The following is a 21620-nucleotide window of genomic DNA, read 5'->3' as shown; positions in this document are numbered from 1 at the left end:
GATAAAGGCCAGTTTAGTGAACAGCTGTAATAATCATGCTTTTATTTTGTTGGGACTCAAATGGTTAAGCAAGCAGGTGCCGGTGGAAGTAGTTTCCAAAACGTTCCACAGGTTAGAGTGATGTGGAGAGCTGGACTGAACCAGTCTCCTGACTGAAGACCACAAAAACATCGGCAGTAATCACTGCATAACGAAACCCAGCTTACGATAATGAACAGGAGTACAGTGCACACTCATTAGAAAATCCTAAAATCCAAGATGTAACGATAACGCGACAAGTGTCTCCCTTATTGCGTAACACGCAGAGTGCAAATTGTATTCCGCAGACGTGATTATCTCCGAGTCGTCAAGGAGGCGTTCTTTATAGTACTGGAGGAACGAAGATTCACGATTGCTTCCGACTAGTGCCGAACCTGCTAGCCGCCGTGGACGTAATTGAGAGACGTCAGTTGTGATAAAGAGCGCAGGGAGGTGTCGTCGCCCGTTTATATTGGCATTCAGACAGCGCAACACAGCCATGGCTACGAATGGCGCGGCCTCGGGACACGAGAAGTCTGTGTTAGACCCGGGTCAAGCTGCGCCCCCGGTGGAACTCGTGAAAATGAGGATAGACTACATGCAGGACACCAACGAGAACAAAGTCGATCTCGGTGCGGGAGGTAAGACAGATGAGTTATGCAAATTAAAGGTGCTAAGGCGCGTTACGAGATTCAAGGAAGCGTGCATGCGACAGACTGACAAACACGCACACACACACACTAAGGCAAAAAACGACGCACCACGAAGGAATTATCCGAATAGGTAGATGTGATGTACAAGTACAGACAAACAAATAATTACAATTTTAAAAACTTCGATGATTTCTTCAAGAGAAAGAGCGTCAGAAATTACTTTATTACAAGATTTGCATCGTTCACCAGTTATGAGTGGACAGACTGCGTCAATTTACATATCCACACATGAGTTATTCACAATTTTTCATATTCATGAAGAAAAACATTCACAATATACGAGAGTTGGAACTTTAATAGTGGCAACTATTTATTTACAGCTCGTACAAAATAGATACGTGTTTCAAAGTTCTACTGACCTTCAAAGTAGTCACCAGCATTGTGTATAACCCGTTGCCAGCGATGTGGAAGAAGTCGTAGGATACTCTTAACAGTGCCAGTTGTGTTGACAGTTCGAGTGGGGTGGTCTATTGTCCGACGAATTTATAACAGTTCTGAAGCGAATGCCGTGAAGTGTTTTCTTCAGTTTAGAAATCGAATTGAATTCACGAGGGCTTAAATCAGGGGAGTGCAGAAGATGGTATAGCACTTAGCAGCCCCATCAGTCAAAAAAATCAGTAACAGCTTGCACTGTACATGCTTGAGCATTGTCCTGCAAAATGATGGTCAGATCCTGCAGAAAGTGTCATCACTTCTGTCTCTAAGCTGGTCATAGGTTGTGTTCGAAAAATGAACAGCACAGAGACAGATGTGCTGACACTTTCTGCAGGACCTGACCATCATTTTTCTGGACAATGCTCAAGCACGTTCAGTGCAAGCTGTTGCTGATTTGTTTGACTGATGGGGCTGCTAAGTGCTGTACCACCAACTGCACTCCCTTGGCTTAAGCCCTCGTGAGTTCAAGTTGATTTCTAACCTGAAGGAAACACTTCACAGCATCCGCTGCAGAACTGCTACAAATTCGTCAGGCAGTAGACCGCGCCGCTCGAACTGTCAACACAACTGGCACTGCTAAGCGTATCCTACGACTTCCACATCGCTGGCAACAGGTGGTACACATTGCTGGTGACTACTATGAGGGTCAGTAAAACTTTCAAACACTTATCTATTTTGTACGAGCTGTAAATAAATAGTTACCACTATTTAAGTTCCAACCCTCGTATAATTACTGTTTATAAAAGATAAAACGCTATTATTTTGTTCATTGACTTTGCTCACGATTGAAGAATTCTCCAATGGAGTATAGTGGATAGCTTCCAGGTCCCGTGCAGTTTTCCTTTTGAATGGCCCTGGTGGCAGCGATTGCACTTCTTGGGGCAGGGAACTGAACATTTTTAAAGCAACAATTGGAAAACTATTTTGTGTTCCAGACAGTCGACAGCTTGGTATATCAATGTTCCTCTTGTCGCAAGTGACATGATTATGTACGTCTAGCCTCATGTTAGAAACCCTTGGTCTTCCTTTACACTGATGAGGCATAAAAACATGTGCTGACTGAAGATTGTCATTATCTCTAATGGGGTGAATATAGGCTTAGAGTGCTCCAGTCTTTTGCTTGAGGCAATGATTCTGACCGCTTTCTTTTGTAGAGACCTGCAGAGTGTCCCCATAATGGTGGGGTATGAAATAGTGCATAAAACGCTGTTACAAGGTCTCTGTCAGTCAATACGCCTTTTAATTCTCCTTAGAAGGTGTATTACAGGAGAGAGCTTGGAACACACATACAGTGTGTGCTCATTCATTGATAGTTTGCTATCAATTATGAATCCCAGCAGTTTGACAGCATCCATATCATTGTGGTAGCCAACGTTGGTAAAATATTGTGTTTTTTCTTCTTTATCTTACTGTCCATGAACAATTCTTTGATGTTTTCACAGAGGTCACTTGTTGAGTGCAGACTTGTGCAGCAGTTTTTCCTTTCGCAAAAAGGAAACTGTAACATGCGATTGTTGCAACACAGATCGTTGACGTAAACAAGGAGAGGGCCTATGACGAACCCCTGGGGTACGCCATGTTCCAGTGTTTGTTCTTGGGTGATTGCACCATGAACTGATACTACTTACTTTAAGTTTTCAAATTAGGTCTGAAGAGTAGCTAGCACAACACCTCCAATACGTAACACTTTAATTTACTAAGCAACATTTTGTGCGAGATGCAGTCAAACGCCTAACTGATGTCACAGAATGTCAGTGCTACACTATCCCTCTCTCCAAACCCATGCCTTATCTTCCGAAGTACGTCCATTGTTGCTGTACTGTAACTGTCGACTTCGCCTTGTGAAAACCGTGCTATATGTCCTGAGAGTTTATTGTCTTCGAAGTAATTTTATAGCTGGTGTTTCATTACAGACTTCATAAAATTAGCTAGGATAAGGATTATGGAAATTGGTCTGAAACTGGACACTTCACATGAGAAAGTCAATAATACGTTCTTCCACCTACACCCCTTACACAAGCAGTTATTCGGCTTGGAAGTCCTCTTTGAGAGGTATGATGCCACATTTTTTCCAACTGGTGTGTTAGATCATCGAGATGGTTCGAAGGCCCTGCCCATAATGCTCCAAACATTCTCGATAGGAGAGAGATCCGGCGACCTTACTGGCCAAGGTAGGGTTTGGCAAGCACAAAAGTAAGCAATAGAAACTCTCGCCCTGTGCGGGTCGACATTACATTGTTGAAATGAAAGCCTAGGATGCCTTGCCATGAAGGGCACTGAAATGGGGGCTTGACGATCGTCGACCCCAGACTACCACTTCTGGCTACCGGGCTGTATGGCGGGCGACAGTCAAGTTGGCAGCCTTGCACTGTCAGGGGGCGTCACCAGTCATGTCTTTGCTGTTCATTGGGCTCAGTTAGAAGTGAACCTCATCACTGAAAACAGTTTTACTCCAGCCAATGAAATGCCTCGCCGAAGGCGTGTCTAGAGACTCCCCGAACAGTGGTGGGATACCAACCCATTGTCGCGCTCCATATGGTCCAAAAACTAGGAGTGGTCATCATAGGTACTATTTCATTCCATAGCAGGACCCGTTTGGTTATCATCTGTAGTAACCTTACAGCACAATGGTACATCGACCATATTCTATGCCCCCGTTTTGTAGCTCTTCATGGCAAGCTTTCCTAGGCTTACATTTCGGCAAGATAATGCACACCTACATACGGCGAGAGTTTCTCCTATATTTTTTTTTTCGTGCTTGCCAAAGGCTACCTTGGCCAGCAAGGTCGCTGAGTCTTCCCCAATTAAGATCGTTTGAAGCATTATGGGCAGAGCCCTCCAACAGTCTCAGAATTGCGACGACCTAACGCGCCAATTGGACAGAATTATGCATGATATCCCTCAGGAGGACATGCAACAACTCTATCAATCAATGCCAAACCGAATAACTGATTACATAAGGGCCAGACGTGGACCAACGCATTACTGACTTGATCGATTTATGAAGCTGTTTCTCTTTAATAAACCATCCAATTTTTCTGAAATTAGAATCATTTGTTTGTCTTTATAGGTACCTCACATCTAACGATTTTCGGCTCATTCGAATACTTCCTGCGTGGTGCTTCGTTTTTTTATCTTATAGTGTATATATAGGATGTGAGCAGTATAGGAGCAGAACTTTTGACCATTGGTATCGTAACATGTACCCACCTCAGTGTGTAAGTTGTTTTTTATCTGCACCTTGCAGTCATCCAACTAACACATCACATAATTTACTACTTGATGTTTTCTCTATGGTCGTAGCTGTTCTGGGAAGTTGACTACGCCTGTGAATATAGATTGTGTGTTTCGCATACATGCAGCCACACCTCAATAGCTAACCTGCTGCCTGAGGGAAAAATAAGTATCAATGGATAGCTAGTTCTTAGAGGTACTTTCCAATCTAAAAAACGTACTATTCATAATAGCTATAATTATTAGTCTGCAAATAAAGTAAATACTGGTTAATGCTGTTCAGTACACCGTCTACCCTGCTCCATAGAAATATCTGCATTTATGCCCCTAACACCCTAAGTTGTGTGAACCTCAGCTCAGTGATGATGTCACATCAACAAAGTGGCAAGTCGTGTGTCACCTCCTTTGGCGGTGTGTGGTGGATGGAACATCTGTTACTTACTCTCCCATTCCATTTGGAAGTGATTTGTGGGAACAATGGCTGTCGGTTGTAGTGCAAAACGTTAGTGGGAGGAAGTAATACATTGCCTAACTCTTCTTGGCATGTCTTACCTCTGAATTTCGACAGCAAGCCTCATTGTAATGATGGACAATGCACCTCCATAATGCTATCAGGCTTACCAAACGATCTCAAGACATTATGTGGCAATCTCTGTAGGATCATCTCAGTCTCTTTTACTAATGGAGTCGGGTAACAGTTCCAGACTGAAGAGGAATGTTCAAGAATCGTCTTTCTTAGGGTTCAAAAAAATGTTCAAATGTGTGTGAAATCTTATGGGACTTAACTGCTAAGGTCATCAGTCCCTAAGCTTACACATTACTTAACCTAAAGTATCCTAATGACAAACAAACACACCCATGCCAGAGGGAGGACTCGGACCTTCGCTAGGACCAGCCGCACAGACCATGACTGCAGCGCCTTAGATCGCTCGGCTAATCCTGCGCGGCTCTTAGGTTTCTTTCAGTGAATATAAGCCTTACACCTGCTTTTTTGTTACAGTTTTTATATGCTCGCTCCTCTTCAGTTCACTCTGGATGGCCATGCCCAGATACTCATACTTTTGGTTGTTGCTGTCTCTATTCATTTACTGTCAATAGTGTAACTGAACAGTAAGCGGTCAGTTTATATGCAGTATATTTCATTTACTTATGTCGAGGACCAACTGGCAGTTTCTGTATCAACTGAACAGTAACCGGTCAATTTATGTGCAGTATCTTGCTCCCCCATGAACCATGGACCTTACATTGGTGGGGAGGCATATGTGCCTCAGTGATACATATAGCTGTACTGTAGGTGCCAACCACAACTGAGGGTATCTGTTGAGACGCCAGACTAATGTGTGGTTCCTGAAGAGGGGCAGCAGTCTTTTCAGTAGTTGCAGGGGCAACAGTCTGGATGATTGACTGAACTGGCCTTGTAATATTAACCAAAACAGCCTTGCTGTGCTAGTACTGTGAGTGGCTGAAAGTAAGGGGAAACTACAGCCACAATTTTTCCCGAGGGCATACAGCTGCAGCTTTCTGTATGGTTAAATGATGATGGTGTCCTCTTGTGTAAAATATTCTGGAGGTAAAATAGTCCCCCATTCGGATCTACAGGTGGAGACTACTCAGGAGGACATAGTTATCAGGAGAAACAAAACTGGCATTCAACAAATCGGAGAGTGGAATGTGAGGTCCCTTAATCAGGCAGGTAGGTTAGAAAACTAAAAAAAGGAAATGGATAGGTTAAAGATATAGTGGGAATTATGAAGTTTGATGGCAGGAGGAACAAAACTTCTGGTCAGGTGAATATAGGGTTATAAATACAAAATCAAATAGGGGTCAAGCAGAAGTAAGTATAATAATAATGAAGAGAGCTACTATGAGCAGCATAGTGAACGCATTATTGTAGCCAAGATAGACATGAAGCCCACATCTATCACAGTAGTACAAGATTATATGCTAACTAGCTCCACAGATGATGAAGGCATTGAAGAAATGTATGATGAGATGAAAGAAATTATTCTGGTAGTGAAGGGAGATGAAAATTTCATAGTCATGGGGGACTGGAATTCGATAGTAGGTAAAGGAAGAGAAGGAAAAGTAGTAGGTTAATATGGAATGGGGGTAAGAAATGAAAGAGGAAGCCACCTGGTAGAATTTTGCACAGAGCATAACTTAATCATAGCTAACACTTGATTTAAGAATCACGAAAGAATATTGTATGTGTGGAAGAGGCCTGGAGACACTGGAAGGTTTCAGATAGATTATATATATTGGTAAGACAGAGATTTAGGAACCAGGTTTTTAATTGTAGGACATTTCCAGGGGCAGATGTAGATTCTGACCGCAATCTGTTGGATATGAACTGTAGATTAAAACTGAAGAAACTGCAAAAAGGTGGGAATTTAAGGAGATTGGACCTGGATAAACTGAAAGAACCAGAGGTTGTAGAGAGTTTCAGAGAGAGCATTATGGAATGATTAACGAGGACAGGGGAAAGAAATACAGTAGAAGAACAATGGGTAGCCTTGAGAGATGAAACAGTGAAGGCAGCACAGGATCAAGTAGGTAAAAAGATGAGGGCTAGTATAAATCCTTGGGGAGCAGAAGAGATATTGATTTTAATTGATGAAAGGAGAAAGTATAAAAATGCAGTAAGTGATGCAGGCAAAAAGGAATAAAAACATCTCAAAAATGAGATCAACAGGAAGTGCAAAATGGCGAAGCAGGGATGGCTAGAGGACAAATGTAAGGATGTAGAAGCATGTATCGCTAGGGCCAAGATAGAAACAGCCAACAGGAAAATTAAAGAGACCTTTGGAGGAAAGAGAACCACTTGTATGAATATCAAGAGCTCAGATGGAAAACCAGTTCTAAGAAAAGAAGGGAAAACAGGAAGATGGAAGGAGTATATAGATGGTCTATACAAGGGCAATGTAGTTGAGGGCAATATTATGGAAATTGAAGAGGACATAGGTGAAGATGAAATGGGAGATACAATACTGCATGAAGAATTTAACAGAGCACTGGGAGACCTAAGTAGAAACATGCTCCCTGGAGTAGACAACATTCCATTAGAACTACTGATAGCCTTGCATGAGCCATCACTAACAGAAATCTACCATCTAGTGAGCAAGATGTATCCGACATGTGAAGTATCCTCAGACTTTAAGAAGAGTACAATAATTCCAATTGCAAAGAAAGCAGGTGTTGACAGGTGTAAAAATTACTGAACTATCAGTTTAATAAGTCAAGGCTGCAAAATGCTGACCTGAATTCTTTACAGATGAATGGAAAAACTGGTAGAAGCTGACCTTGGGGAAGATCAGTTTGGATTCTGTAGAAATGTTGGAACACATGAGGCAATACTGACCCTACAACTTATCTTAGAAGATAGATTAAGGAAAGGCAAATCTACATTTCTAGCATTTGTAGACTTAGAGAAAGCTTTTGACAATGTTGACTGGAAAACTCTCTTTCTAATTTTTAAGACGACAGGGTTCAAATACAGGGAGCAAAAGGCTATTTACAATTTGTACAGAAACCAGATGCCGAGGGGCATGAAAGGGAAGCAGTGGTTGGGAAGGGAGTGAGACAGGGTTGTAACCAACCCCTGGCGTTATTCAATCTATACATTGAGCAAGCAGTAAAGGAAACAAAAGAAAAATTTGGGGTAGGAATAAAATCCATGGAGAAGACATACAAACTTTCAAGTTTGCCGATGACACTGTAATTCTGTCAGAGACAGCAAAGGAGCTGTAAGAGCAGTTGAACAGAATGGACAGTGTCTTGAAAGGAGGCTATATGATGAACATCAACAAAATCAAAACGAGGATAATGGAATGTAGCCTAATTAAATCAGGTGATGATGAGGGAATTAGATTAGGAAATGGGACTCTTAAAGTAGTAGATGAGTTTTGCTATTTGGGGAGCAAGATAACTGATGATGGTTGAAGTAGGGAGGATATAAAATGTAGACTGGCAATGGCAAGAAAAGCATTTCTCAAGAAGATAAATTTATTAACATCATGTATAGGCTTAGATTAGATTAGATTCAGTTTTCATTCCATAGACCCAAAAAATGAGATGATTCTTGTGGATGAGGAACATATCAGAAAGTATAACATAAAAACATAAAACATTTGAATATAGTACTTACCACCCCGATCATTTGTCAGGAGATTGTCAAAATAGGTGAATACAGTGCAGTAAACTGGAACAGCTAATATTTACGGAATTAACATGCATTCAGAATGAAACATAGTTATGCACTATTAATACATTTATCATACACAAAATACCTAATCTTGGCAGTTGTAACCAAGTGCTGTCAGAACTGAAATCTAACAGATATTTTTACTTGAGCTGGGTTAATAGTCTCTGTTAAGATATTCATCTATGGAGGAGAAGGAATTGCCTATCAAAAAGTCTTTCAAACTCTGTTTAAACTGTGCTTTATCTGAAACCAAGTTTTAATGGTTGCTGGCAATTTATTGAAAATGTGTGTTCCTGAATATTGGACCCCTTTTTGGACCAAGGTAAGTGATTTTAGGCCTTTATGTAGATTGTTCTTATTCCTAGTATTGATACTATGCATTGAGCTATTGGTTGGAAATAGAGATGTATTACTTGCAACAAATTTCATTAAGCAATAAATATACTGAGAAGCAGTGGTTAGAATACAAAGTTCTTTGAACATTTTTCTACATGATGTTCTTGAATTTACGCCACAAATGATTCTTATCACATGCTTTTGCACCCTAAAAGCCTTTGCTCGGTTTGATGAGTTGTCCCAGAGTATGGTCCCATATGACATAATGGAATGAAAGTAAGCAAAGTATTCAAGTTTTTTTCTGTTTATATCTCCTACATCTGACATCATTCTCACTGGAAATACAGACTTGTTTAGGCACTTAAGCAATTCTGTGGTATGTCCTTCCAAACTGATTTTATTATCAACTTGTAGTCCCAGAAATTTGACACTGTCAACCTCTTTGATCTGTGTGTCTTCATATGTTATACACTTGCTGGAAGGAAGTCTCTTACAGGCTCTGAACTGCATTTAGTGGGCCTTCTCATACACTCCTGGAAATTGAAATAAGAAAACCGTGAATTCATTGTCCCAGGAAGGGGAAACTTTATTGACACATTCCTGGGGTCAGATACATCACATGATCACACTGACAGAACCACAGGCACATAGACACAGGCAACAGAGCATGCACAATGTCGGCACTAGTACAGTGTATATCCACCTTTCGCAGCAATGCAGGCTGCTATTCTCCCTTGGAGACGATCGTAGAGATGCTGGATGTAGTCCTGTGGAACGGCTTGCCATGCCATTTCCACCTGGCGCCTCAGTTGGACCAGCGTTCGTGCTGGACGTGCAGACCGCATGAGACGACGCTTCATCCAGTCCCAAACATGCTCAATGGGGGACAGATCCGGCGATCTTGCTGGCCAGGGTAGTTGACTTACACCTTCTAGAGCACGTTGGGTGGCACGGGATACATGCGGACGTGCATTGTCCTGTTGGAACAGCAAGTTCCCTTGCCGGTCTAGGAATGGTAGAACGATGGGTTCGACGACGGTTTGGCTGTACCGTGCACTATTCAGTGTCCCCTCGACGATCACCAGTGGTGTACGGCCAGTGTAGGAGATCGCTCCCTACACCATGATGCCGGGTGTTGGCCCTGTGTGCCTCGATCGTATGCAGTCCTGATTGTGGCGCTCACCTGCACGGCGCCAAACATGCATACGACCATCATTGGCACCAAGGCAGAAGCGACTCTCATCGCTGAAGACGACACGTCTCCATTCGTCCCTCCATTCACGCCTGTCGCGACACCACTGGAGGCGGGCTGCACGATATTGGGGCGTGAGCGGAAGACGGCCTAACGGTGTGCGGGACCGTAGCCCAGCTTCATGGAGACGGTTGCGAATGGTCCTCGCCGATACCCCAGGAGCAACAGTGTCCCTAATTTGCTGGGAAGTGGCGGTGCGGTCCCCTACGGCACTGCGTAGGATCCTACGGTCTTGGCGTGCATCCGTGCGTCGCTGCGGTCCGGTCCCAGGTCGACGGGCACGTGCACCTTCCGCCAACCACTGGCGACAACATTGATGTACTGTGGAGACCTCACACCCCACGTGTTGAGCAATTCGGCGGTACGTCCACCCGGCCTCCCGCATGCCCACTATACGCCCTCGCTCAAAGTCCGTCAACTGCACATACGGTTCACGTCCACGCTGTCGCGGCATGCTACCAGTGTTAAAGACTGCGATGGAGCTCCGTATGCCACGGCAAACTGGCTGACACTGACGGCGGCGGTGCATAAATGCTGCGCAGCTAGCGCCATTCGACGGCCAACACCGCGGTTCCTGGTGTGTCCGCTGTGCCGTGCGTGTGATCATTGCTTGTACAGCCCTCTCGCAGTGTCCGGAGCAAGTATGGTGGGTCTGACACACCGGTGTCAATGTGTTCTTTTTTCCATTTCCAGGAGTGTAGTTTAATGACAGTGAATTAGCTTTAAACCACTTATTAATGTCAGTGAAAATTTGATTAGCTGCTATTTCTAAATCTTTACTTGACTTGCTACTTATTGCAATGTTTGTATCATCTGCAAACAACACAAACTTAGTATCTGGCAATGTAACAGATAAGAGGTCATTAATGTACACGAGAAAAAGCAGTGGACACAAGATGGAACCTTAAGGAACACCACATGTAATTAATTCTCAGTCAGATGAAGACTGACTGCTTGCTGCACAGGTATTTCGCAGCAATGCCCTTTGTTTCCTGTTAGATAGATAAGACTCAAACAATTTTGCAGCATTGCCAGTTACACCATAATATTCTAATTTACTTGAGAGAATCCTGTGGTACACACAAAGACTTTTGACAGGTCACAGAAAATGCCAGTAGCCTCTAATTTATTATCTAATGAATTAAGTATGTTCTTGCTGTAAGTGTAAAAGGCTTTCTCTATATCAGAACCCTTAATAAATCCAAACTGTGACTTGGAAAATATATTATTTACAGTCAGATGCTTAAGGAGATACTTGAACACAACCTTTTCAAATATTTTTGAGAAAGCTGGCAAAAGTGAAACTGGTCGATAGTTTGATGATAGTTCTTTATCCCCCTTCTTGTAAAGAAGCTTAACTTCAGCATATTTTAGCCATTCTGGAAATTTTCCGCTGATAAGAGATTGATTACACAAATAACTTAAGATAGAACACAACTCGCATCAGCACTCTCTGATTATCTTTGTTGATATGTTATCATACCCACTGGAATAGTTAGATTTTAAGGATTTTATGATGGATGCTACTTCTTTAGGAGACATGAGTGTCATTTCCATTTTACTGAAGTAATTTTTAAAGACTAGTCTCAGGCATTCCATTGCACTGTTCACCGAACAGCAACAACATGTCGCATTTACTTATGTCGAGGACCAACTGCCAGCTTCTGTATCAACCTGGATTTTCTGCACATGTTTCTGCATTTTGCTATAGTTTTCAGGCGTTGCATATGTCCTGTAAGCAGTAGTACATCATCTGGGCATGGTCTCTAGAAGCTTCCTGTGATATCGACCAGACATTTTGTTTTTTTGGCTCATCAGTCTCCTGACTGGCTTGATGGAACTCACCATGGGTTCCTCTCCTGTTCCAATCTCTACATCTCAGCAGAGCACTATCGCCCATCTTCCTGAGTTATTTTTTGTGAATATTCCAGTCTTTGTCTTCGCCTACACTGTTTGAACTCCATGGCTCCATGAAGCACCTCAGTATTAATTCTTCCAGTCTGTGGTTAACACCTATTCCTGTGCTCGCCGATTCTATGAAGCACCTCCTTATTAAATTAACAGTCCATTTAATTTCAATATCTTTCAGCTACAACACCACATCTCATCTTATCTGGGTTCTGCACAGTCCATAACTCACTTCCACGCAGTTCATTTATTTGCACTGATGAGCCAAAAGAATGATGGCCTATGCCCACCACGAGAATAAATGCTGTGTGTTGGCATTGTGAGCATGTCATGGCAGTGAGGAAAGTACCAGATGATTATAATTAGACTGACTGTGTTCTGAGAGCTGTAGTGTGGGTGTATACATGGCAGGATGCTGAAACATTGTATGTATATTCATGCTGCATTTGTGGAATATGCTGAAAAAGAACTAATTGTTCCACTTTCTACCACCAGTTGAAAATATGACTCTGTAAGCAGTCAGAATGCAGTGTGTATGTGGAAAAAGAGGGGAAATGATGAAACACATGATAGTGGTTGTTCTTGCACATTTACTCAATATGTTTTTTTGATATTGTCTCTTAACTCAGCAATAAGCTGCATCCATAACACTGCACAGTCGACAGTTGCTTGCAGCAGTCAGAGTAATATGTCATTGTACGCTATCCTTCAGATCAAGAAGGGCCTGGAAACATCACTGATAGACACAATCCTTTTGGTATACCGAGTGAGATGGAACCAACAACCTCACTGTTTGGTCCCTCCCCCAAATCAACCAACCAACCAATCAACCTTCTGATATCTGCACAACCAGAAGTCACATGGATTTAGGTCAGCCAGCCGGAGTGGCCGAGCGAGGTTCAACCACCTGATGATGTCGGACAGTTGCTCCGAGGAAATATTGTGGGATTTGCACAACGTCATCCGGTGGCACATCCGTGAAGACTATTTACAAGATCAGAATCGTCCTACAGTCTACAGTGGTTTGAGGAGCATGACAATGAAGTCACACTGATATCTTGGCCACCAAATTAGCCCAATCTGAACATGATGTAACACATCTGGGACATTATCAGACGCCAGCTGTGCTCACAAAAAAATCAGCCCACAATTTATGGGAATTGTGTGATTTATATGTAGATATCTAGTGCCACATAGTTTCAGAAATCTACCAAGGACTTGTTGAATTCATGCTACAAAGAATTGTTGCTGTATTGTTTTCCAAAGTTGAACCAACATGCTATAAAGATGGCAGCCTTGATGTTTTGGCTGACCAGCGTATATTGTAAACTGTAATGGCCAGGAAATGATCCCATGGGACCTTCTGAAGTTACTGACAATTTCATCTCATTAAGAACTATGTGTTGAGTTCGATCTGCTATAAACGTCTGAATCAAACCACAGAACTGCATTGAACGACTGACTTGAGAAGTATATCAGAAAGGGAGGAAGTAAGGAAGGAAGGTTGGTGCTCAATATTCCATAGTGAACGATGCCATTGGAGACAGCACAAATTCAGTTGGAGAATGATGAAGGCCTTTTTGGAGGATCTGTTCCAGCATTCGCCTGGTATCTTTCAAAAAGCTGAGGACCTCTTGGAAAAGCTTTAGATTTAGTGCCACATTGATACCTTTGAAAGATAATACGTTCCTGTGGCATAAATATCCAGGTTTTGGAATAGACTGAAAATTTCCCAATAGGCAGGAAGCGCTACGTTTTTCTGGATGAATAATCATTTACTGTCAGTGGAGTAAAATCTGCTGTCCCACAGGGAAATGTGAATGAAACTTTGCTGATAATGTTATAGGCCCCTACATAAACTAACTCCAGATTCTTTAAATAATTGAACTTCTGTCTATAAAGCAGCTTCAGAGTCTAATTTCTTTACAAATAAATTAATGTTTGATGTGCAGCTTTTGTGATTGAAGACACAACACCCCAATTGTCTTGTGAAACAAAGTTTCAAGAACTGCCCTTAAATGAGTACTCTAGGAATGTACTAAAACCCCCTACATATCGCTCACATAGAGATTGTGAGGATAAGTTTAGAATAATTACTGCATGCACAGAGCCATTCAAACAGTCATTCTTCCCATGCTCCATGCATAAATGGAAGAGGAAGAAATCCTAATAACTGGTGCAATGGGACATACCCTCTGCAATGCACCTCATGGTGGTTTGTGAAGTATAGATGTAGATGTAGAAGCATCTGTCACACAATGGTATAATTTTCCTGGTAGGTACATTCAGCGATAAATGTGGACAATATCAGCAAAATGTACAGGAAATAGTTAGTACAAAAGAAGTAATAAATTAAAAAGTCATGTCCTGATGCAGAAGGTTTGCTGTACAAACAGCGAGAATGTAGTAAGTGATAAATGTTTTTCCTTTTGTTATTTTGTGGAGGCTGCCAGTGAAAAAAGGTTTCGTAAAGTTTTGAAATTATATGTAAAGTTTGTTTGATATCACTATGTCCTCTCATTCTCAAATAACGGAGAAACATACTTTGGAACATTTATTCACCCTGCATTAATGCTGCCTCAAGATTTTTTTTTTTATTATTATTTATTTTTTTTATTTTTTTTTTATTTATCTCTTGTTCCGGTGATCCATGTTGTGACAGTATCACAGGATATGGAACGTGTCAATTTTACAAGCTTTTGGCCAGAATTTATGGTAATACATAAAACAAAACAAAAACAGTAAACAGTAACTTAGGTCCCACTACAAATAAATACATTTTAGATATAGATAGAGATTACAAAACAAAAAACAGTGAACAGTAACTTAGGTCCCACTACAAAAATACATTTTAGAGAGAGATAAAGATTACAAAATAATAAGTGTTACAAAGAAATAAATATTGCAAAATATATGTTCACAATAAAAATATTCGGTATTACAAACACAAATTTGGGCATTTCACAATACAAGAGATGTTAAACACTGTAGTTCAGGAACTCTTCTAATGTATAAAATGATCCTTGCAATAGGAACTGCCTTAAGGTTTTTTTGAACAGGAGATCATCATCTATCAAACACTTACGGCCTATACACAGTTTCTTACTTCAAGACTTCACATATTACATTAAACCTTTAACATGAAATTATACCTTTTCATGAGTAAATTATACCAGCGTTTTAGATTTTTAAATTTGGTCTGTAATTGTATGAAGTTCTGAAAACCAAATTTTTGATATCTCGGGAGGCCATTAGGTGGACAACCTGAAACAGGTAGTAAGTGAGAGCTGTTTTCTAATACGGATGACTCATTGTCAGTGGACAGTATTAGTTTCAATGTCAGACTTTACATATATGGTGCCGTTATCCATGAGGAGGATCTATTGGTAAATGGACAGAGCAGTCAACATGAGTAGCGGTCGCTACAAAATGTAAAAGCCAGATATTGCACTGTATTGGCTATTGACTAGTCTCTCATGACAGACAAGTACACTGATGGAAAGGGATTTATTTATTTATTTACTCTTTGCCCATGGACTCCAGCTGAAAATTCAGCTGAGAGTATTGGGTGTGTCAAACAATAGGCTATTAACATCAAACTTGATTTCATTATATATAAATGAAACAAATGATTAAACAGAAATAGTCCATAATCATACAAAGGTATTAAATGTTTCACGTTATATGTACACACAAATCCAAACAACATACATGATAATTTTTAAACGTACATTTCAGTAATGATATAACATATTAAACACCATCTTAGTATTCACTCAAACTGTATATACATTTCTCTGTGAGATATATTTTCAAATGATTTTTAAAACATGTTAGGTCTGTTTCTTTTTTAATGATTTTGGGGAGTTTATTGAAAAACCTTTTGCCTGCTTCTTCTGGGGCAGTCATAGACAGTTTTAGATTTCTGTTTATCATGTAGTAATTTTCATTTCCTCTTGTACCGTGTTTGTGTATATCTTTATTTAGGAGGTGTTTATCACTTGACCTTACCGCCATTATGCTTTGGTATATGTACAGTGAATATACTGTCATAATATAATAGTGTACAAAAGCTTGCCTACAGGTCTGTCTTGGTGGTATTTTTGCAATGCATCTCACTGCCCTTTTCGGAATTGTGAATATTCTTTTTAGGTAGCCAGCTTGTGCACTTCCCCATACATGAACTGAATAAGACAAATGTGGGAAGACAAGTCCATAATACATTGATCTGAGGACTTTATCCTCCACAGTCTTAGCTGTTTTATGCATGATGAAGATCTGTTTGTTTATCTTTTTACACAGTGCATCTATGTGCTCCCCCCATCCCAAATGTTTGTCTATTATAGTTCCTAAAAAATTTGTGCTGGTTACTTCTTTAATAGTCTTTCCATTTACATTAACATTTATATTATAATTTTCACTATGCTTGGTCTGAAATACTACATTAATTGTTTTAGACTGATTCATAAACAGGTTGTTTTGTGTTAAATATGTATTTGAATTTTCGATAGTCAGGAGAGCTTCCATCTCAAGCTCCTCCTTTGTGTCAGCTGTGCAAATGATTGTTGTGTCATCAGCATACATTATAAGTTTCTGATTTATATAGCTAGGGAAGTCATTTACGTAGAGTATAAATAGTATTGGCCCGAGCACAGACGCTTGAGGCACACCGTGTTTAACTGTTTGTAATTCTGATCTGTAGTTTGTTATATTTCCCCCACTAGTATGTCTGATTTCTGTGCATTGTTTCCTATTTGTAATGTATGATTTAAGTATGTCATAGCATTTTCCTCTAATTCCATACTGATATAATTTCATCATTAATTTTGAGTGGTTCACACAATAAAATGCCTTAGATAGGTCCATGAAAATCCCACAAGTCTTTTGTTGCCTGTCAAGTAAATTAAGAATGTGCTCAATTATATCTGTTGATGCTGTTTTTGTTGACTTCCCTTCTCTGAAACCATGTTGTGATGAATGCAGTATACTGTACTTTGTTATAAAACTTACAGTTCTATTCTTTATTATCATTTCATAGATTTTAGCAAATGTTGAGATCAATGATATTGGCCTGTAATTTCCTAATTCATCCCTGTTCCCTTTCTTAAATATTGGCTTCACTTTACTTACTTTCAGTGAATCTGGAAATATACCTTCTTCTATCGCAGCATTCAGCATGTGTGTCAATGGTTTTAATATACATTCTCTGCATTCCTTTACGTGATGTGATGTGACACCATCCAAGCCAGATGAATGTTTAATTTTAAGTTGTTTTATTAGGTTTGACACTTCTGCATCCGTTGTAGGTATGAAAACCATAGTATGATTTGTATGTGGGGGGTTTAACAATTTACTTACTGCATTTGTTTTATTTTGACTTATTAATTCGTCTGCTACAGTAATATAATATCTGTTAAAAGTATTGGCTACTTCTAGAGGGTTTGCATTGCTTTTCCCACTCATCAGTGGGCAGATGTCCTCCGCCCAATTTGTTACTTTTCCTCTCTCTTCATTAATGAACGACCATAAACCTGTTGAGTGGTTCTTTCCCTTATCTATAGACATCCTGATGAATGGTGCTTTAGTTTTTCTGATAAAACTACAGTACTCTTTCTTTTTTATTTTATACAGTGTGTTGTAGGCCTCAGTATTTTTTTGTGTGGATAGGTCATAATACACTCTCAGATTATTTCTGGCATGGATTACTTCTCCAATCACCCAGCTTTTCTTTTTTTGTTGCTGTTTGACAAGCCTTTTACTAACAGGACATGTAACATCATAATAATAATTGAATAAAGAAAAAAACTGGTTCCATTTGGTGTTTGCATCTTTAGCTGCATATATTGTTTCCCAGTTTTCTGCCTCTAACATCTTTTTTAGCAGATTTATTTTATGTGGGTAGTTCTGTCTTCTCATCTCCCATATCTTCTGCACTGAATCACTAGTCTTTATATTTATGTCTATCATGACTGGAAAATGGTCTGCTAATGTGGAGTTTATTACCTGTGTGTCACAATAACTTGTAGGAATATTTGTTATTACATGATAAATTATAGTTTCACTATGCTTTGTTACTCTGGTTGGTTTATCTATTTTTATTTTTAGGTTGTATATGCACAATAAGTCCAATAGGGTCTTAGTATTGTCTGTATTTTTACTTATGTCTATGTTCATATCTCCTATAATTATCAAATACGCATATGTTTTTGAGAGGTGTTGGATTATATCTTCCAGCTGTTCAAAGAAGGTTTTGATTATACCATTTGGTGATCGATACAAAGCTAATACACAACATGAATTGCCAGCAATTTTAGTTTCCAGTGCTGTAGCTTCAAAGCTCAATTCTATAGCATATTTTGTTATATTTATGGCTTTAGTTGATTTATAGTTGGAAAAAATGGCAACCCCACCACCTTTATAGGAAGTTCTGCAAAAACTGGCTACTCTCACATAATTCTTCAAGTTGTGCATTCCTATGTCATTTTCTTTTAGCCCATGTTCTGTAACTACTAGAATGTTTGGCCTATACTCCTGTAATATTGCCTCTAGTTCCTCTGTTTTATTGTTTATGTATTGAACATTTTGGTGAAGTATTCTAACAGTTGGCTTTAAATGTAATAGTTCCCCTTCCTGTACTTCCTGTACTATACTAAGCACTTCACTTGCTGCCTTTGCTTCTGGTACTATGCAATGTTTTTTTTTCAGTTTGTGTCATTAAACCTGGATCGTATCTTTGTCCGGTGTTTATGTTCCTCTCACTATTGTCACACTGGTATTTAAGATGGACAGTTTTACTTACATCTTTTTCCATGTTCTCTTCCTGCTTACTCGGTACCATAAAAAATCCTCAGTTAGTGTAGCAGGTCTCCTAGTTCTCAGGCATCTGTCTTGATTGGAAGCTGCTTTTTTAAGATGGACAGTTTTACTTAGATCTTTTTCCATGTTCTCTTCCTGCTTACTCGGTACCATAAAAAATCCTCACTTAGTGTAGCAGGTCTCCTAGTTCTCAGGCATCTGTCTTGATTTGAAGCTGCTTCTGCTGTTGATCTCCCAGGCCTCAGGTACCTCTTCTGTGTGGTTGCTGTTGCAGGTGGCTCCTGTGCTCCCCGACTTGGTGACTGCCCTTCTTTGTTAGCTGCTGCGGCTAATGACCCTTGTATGTTTTCCTCACATGCATTTTCATTGCCTTGAGGTAGTATTATGGGGTCTGCTGTTCTGGATGCTGTTGCTGATGACGACAGCTCTGCTGATGATTGTGGTGATTCTGCCGCTATTGGTTTATCTGACACTGCTGCTGAGAATATCTGAGCCTTTGCTGCTGCTACTGGTGTTTGTTGTAGCTCTACTGCAGATAATGATGGTTCCACTGTTACAGACAACTCTTGTTTTGGCGGAATTGGGATTGGAGACACTTCCATTACAGATGACTCATTAATGAATTTAAGTATTTCGGCACTAATAATCTTTTTCCCTTTTACGTTCATGTGGAGACCATGTCTTGTGAAGTGCTCTCTGTGAACACTGTTTATCTCTACGAAAGTCGTATTCTGGAAATCTCTACATATTTTCTCAAATAGCCTGTTTGCTGTAACAATCTCGATGTTTACGCACGAGTTTTCCATCAGATCGTGTCTCCTGGGGATACTGACAATGTAGAAATGCACTCGAGGCATCATTTTGACAGTTTCCTTTAGGATTTTCGTTGCACGCCAAGTTTCATTACAGTAAACATCATTTGCGCCTCCTATTATGATGCAGCTGTTACCGGTCGTTAATATGTTGTCACTGTTTTTCAGAATCTCGCGTAATGGCGCGCCTGGTTTGATTATGCCTGTTAGATTAAGGTCTGGGTGATTTCTTCTCATAATTTCCGTAATTCCTCTCCCGTGACTATCTGCAAAAATATATGTCTGTTGCTTGTGTCCTTGCTTATGCATAACGTGGTTGTTTACTTTTTTTTCTTTACGTATATTTACCTTGTGTTTTTCTCCGTTTAATCCACTTGTATATTTTTGTGTGGATAGTTTGTTCATATTTTTATCCATAGATGCAATATTAACACTTTCTTTTCTTGCGTTTAATTCACTTGTGTCTTTTTGAGTGATCAGTTCGTTCATATATCTAGTTACAGTCGTACTGTTTACACTTTGTACATTTGGTTGTGCAGACCTATGAATTTTATCGTTAGCATTAATAAGATCTTGTTGCCTTGAGGATTCAGACAGTTCCCGTATGGTTAGTACCAAATTTTCCATTGTTTTTATATATATTTTTTATAATGTCAAGTTCTTTTTGAAGTTCGTCATGCACGCTGTCTTCTATTCCCGCGTAGTACTTTCCACTCGCGATCTCGCGGCCGTTACACTCTATGTCACATTTACACTGTATTTGTAAATCTTCTTGAGCAAAGCAGTGTGAATGGCACCATTTATGTTTAAACACGCATATTCTAATTCTATTTAGCACTGTTTCGTCACAAACAATACACTTGATTGAAATAAAGTCCTCAAAAACTGCAGAGCGGTTTAAAGTTACGTGTACACTTGCCGCCATCTTCTTAACATCTCTCATGGTACTGGAATGCAACACAGCACACCAGATAACATTTACATCGACTTTATAGACTTCATTCAGACTTTGATAAAGGTCAAATCACGGGAGTATCATACTGACAGATCATTCGGACAGCATGCTGTAGTGCAATGAGCATACAGTGAGTGTGTGAGGAGATGGACTCGTGACAACAGTATGGCAAATAGTGTAGGCACTGGTCCTTTCAGAAGGACTACACCACAAGACAAGCGTAGAAGCTTTCAACTGGCTATGAGGAGTACGAGGATGACAGTTTCTGAAATCAGGGAAGAGGTTACTGGCTGAGTGTCACTGCAAAACATTGGGAAAAGATAACTAAAAGATAGATTGAGCTCTAAGGTTCCCATGAATCATTTACAGTCTGACTCTATACCACAGACAACAGTGACTTCCCTGATTTAGAGCCAGACTCAACAGAAACATTTGTAGTCACACCACAAATGCTTTGAGGAATGTACAGATGCTTGTCCACACATGTCATGTGTCTCTGTCAACATTCTGTATGATCTGAGGTACTCCCGAGGCTATCACAATCCTCAGATCTTTCGCTGATAGAACATGTGTTGGACTAGCTCGGATGTCAACTCCGTCCCTGTGCCAGTATCCAGTACATCAGTGATCAGTTACAACAATTGTAGGCCAGCTTGCCTCAGGAGAAGATACAGTGGCTTTCTAACACTCTTCCCAATCGAATCAGTGCCTGCATTCAGGCCTGAGGGAGGGGCGGGGGTATGTCATTGTACTGATAAGAGGGCTCATACTGCTAAGTTGTGTGAAAATTTGACATGGCTTGTAATCAATGGTAATCAATGAGATAATGTGACATACCCTTTCAACACGTGAAGTTTCATTTCATTTCCTCCTCCGTTTCTGGGTGCTTCGCTTTCTTTGTCAGACAGTGTATTTTTGAATTACTTGTACCTCTCTTTAC

At 40.2% G+C, this 21620-nt stretch overlaps 1 protein-coding gene across 1 annotated transcript in view; it reads left to right on the top strand.

Annotated features, from left to right (window-relative positions):
• Positions 1-467: 467 nt before the first annotated feature.
• LOC124789102 (aspartate aminotransferase, cytoplasmic-like) overlaps positions 468-21620 on the top strand; it is an 80065-nt gene continuing 58912 nt past the window's right edge. The window contains exon 1 of the mRNA XM_047256390.1: positions 468-659. Coding sequence (XP_047112346.1) covers positions 518-659 — 142 coding nt within the window. The 5' untranslated portion in view covers positions 468-517. The remainder of the gene's footprint in view (positions 660-21620) is intronic.

This window comes from Schistocerca piceifrons, chromosome 3 (genome assembly GCF_021461385.2).
Source record: "Schistocerca piceifrons isolate TAMUIC-IGC-003096 chromosome 3, iqSchPice1.1, whole genome shotgun sequence".
Lineage (NCBI taxonomy): Eukaryota > Metazoa > Arthropoda > Insecta > Orthoptera > Acrididae > Schistocerca > Schistocerca piceifrons.
The sequence above is the reverse complement of the archived record's forward strand: the minus strand, read 5'-3'. Positions and strand labels throughout refer to the sequence as shown.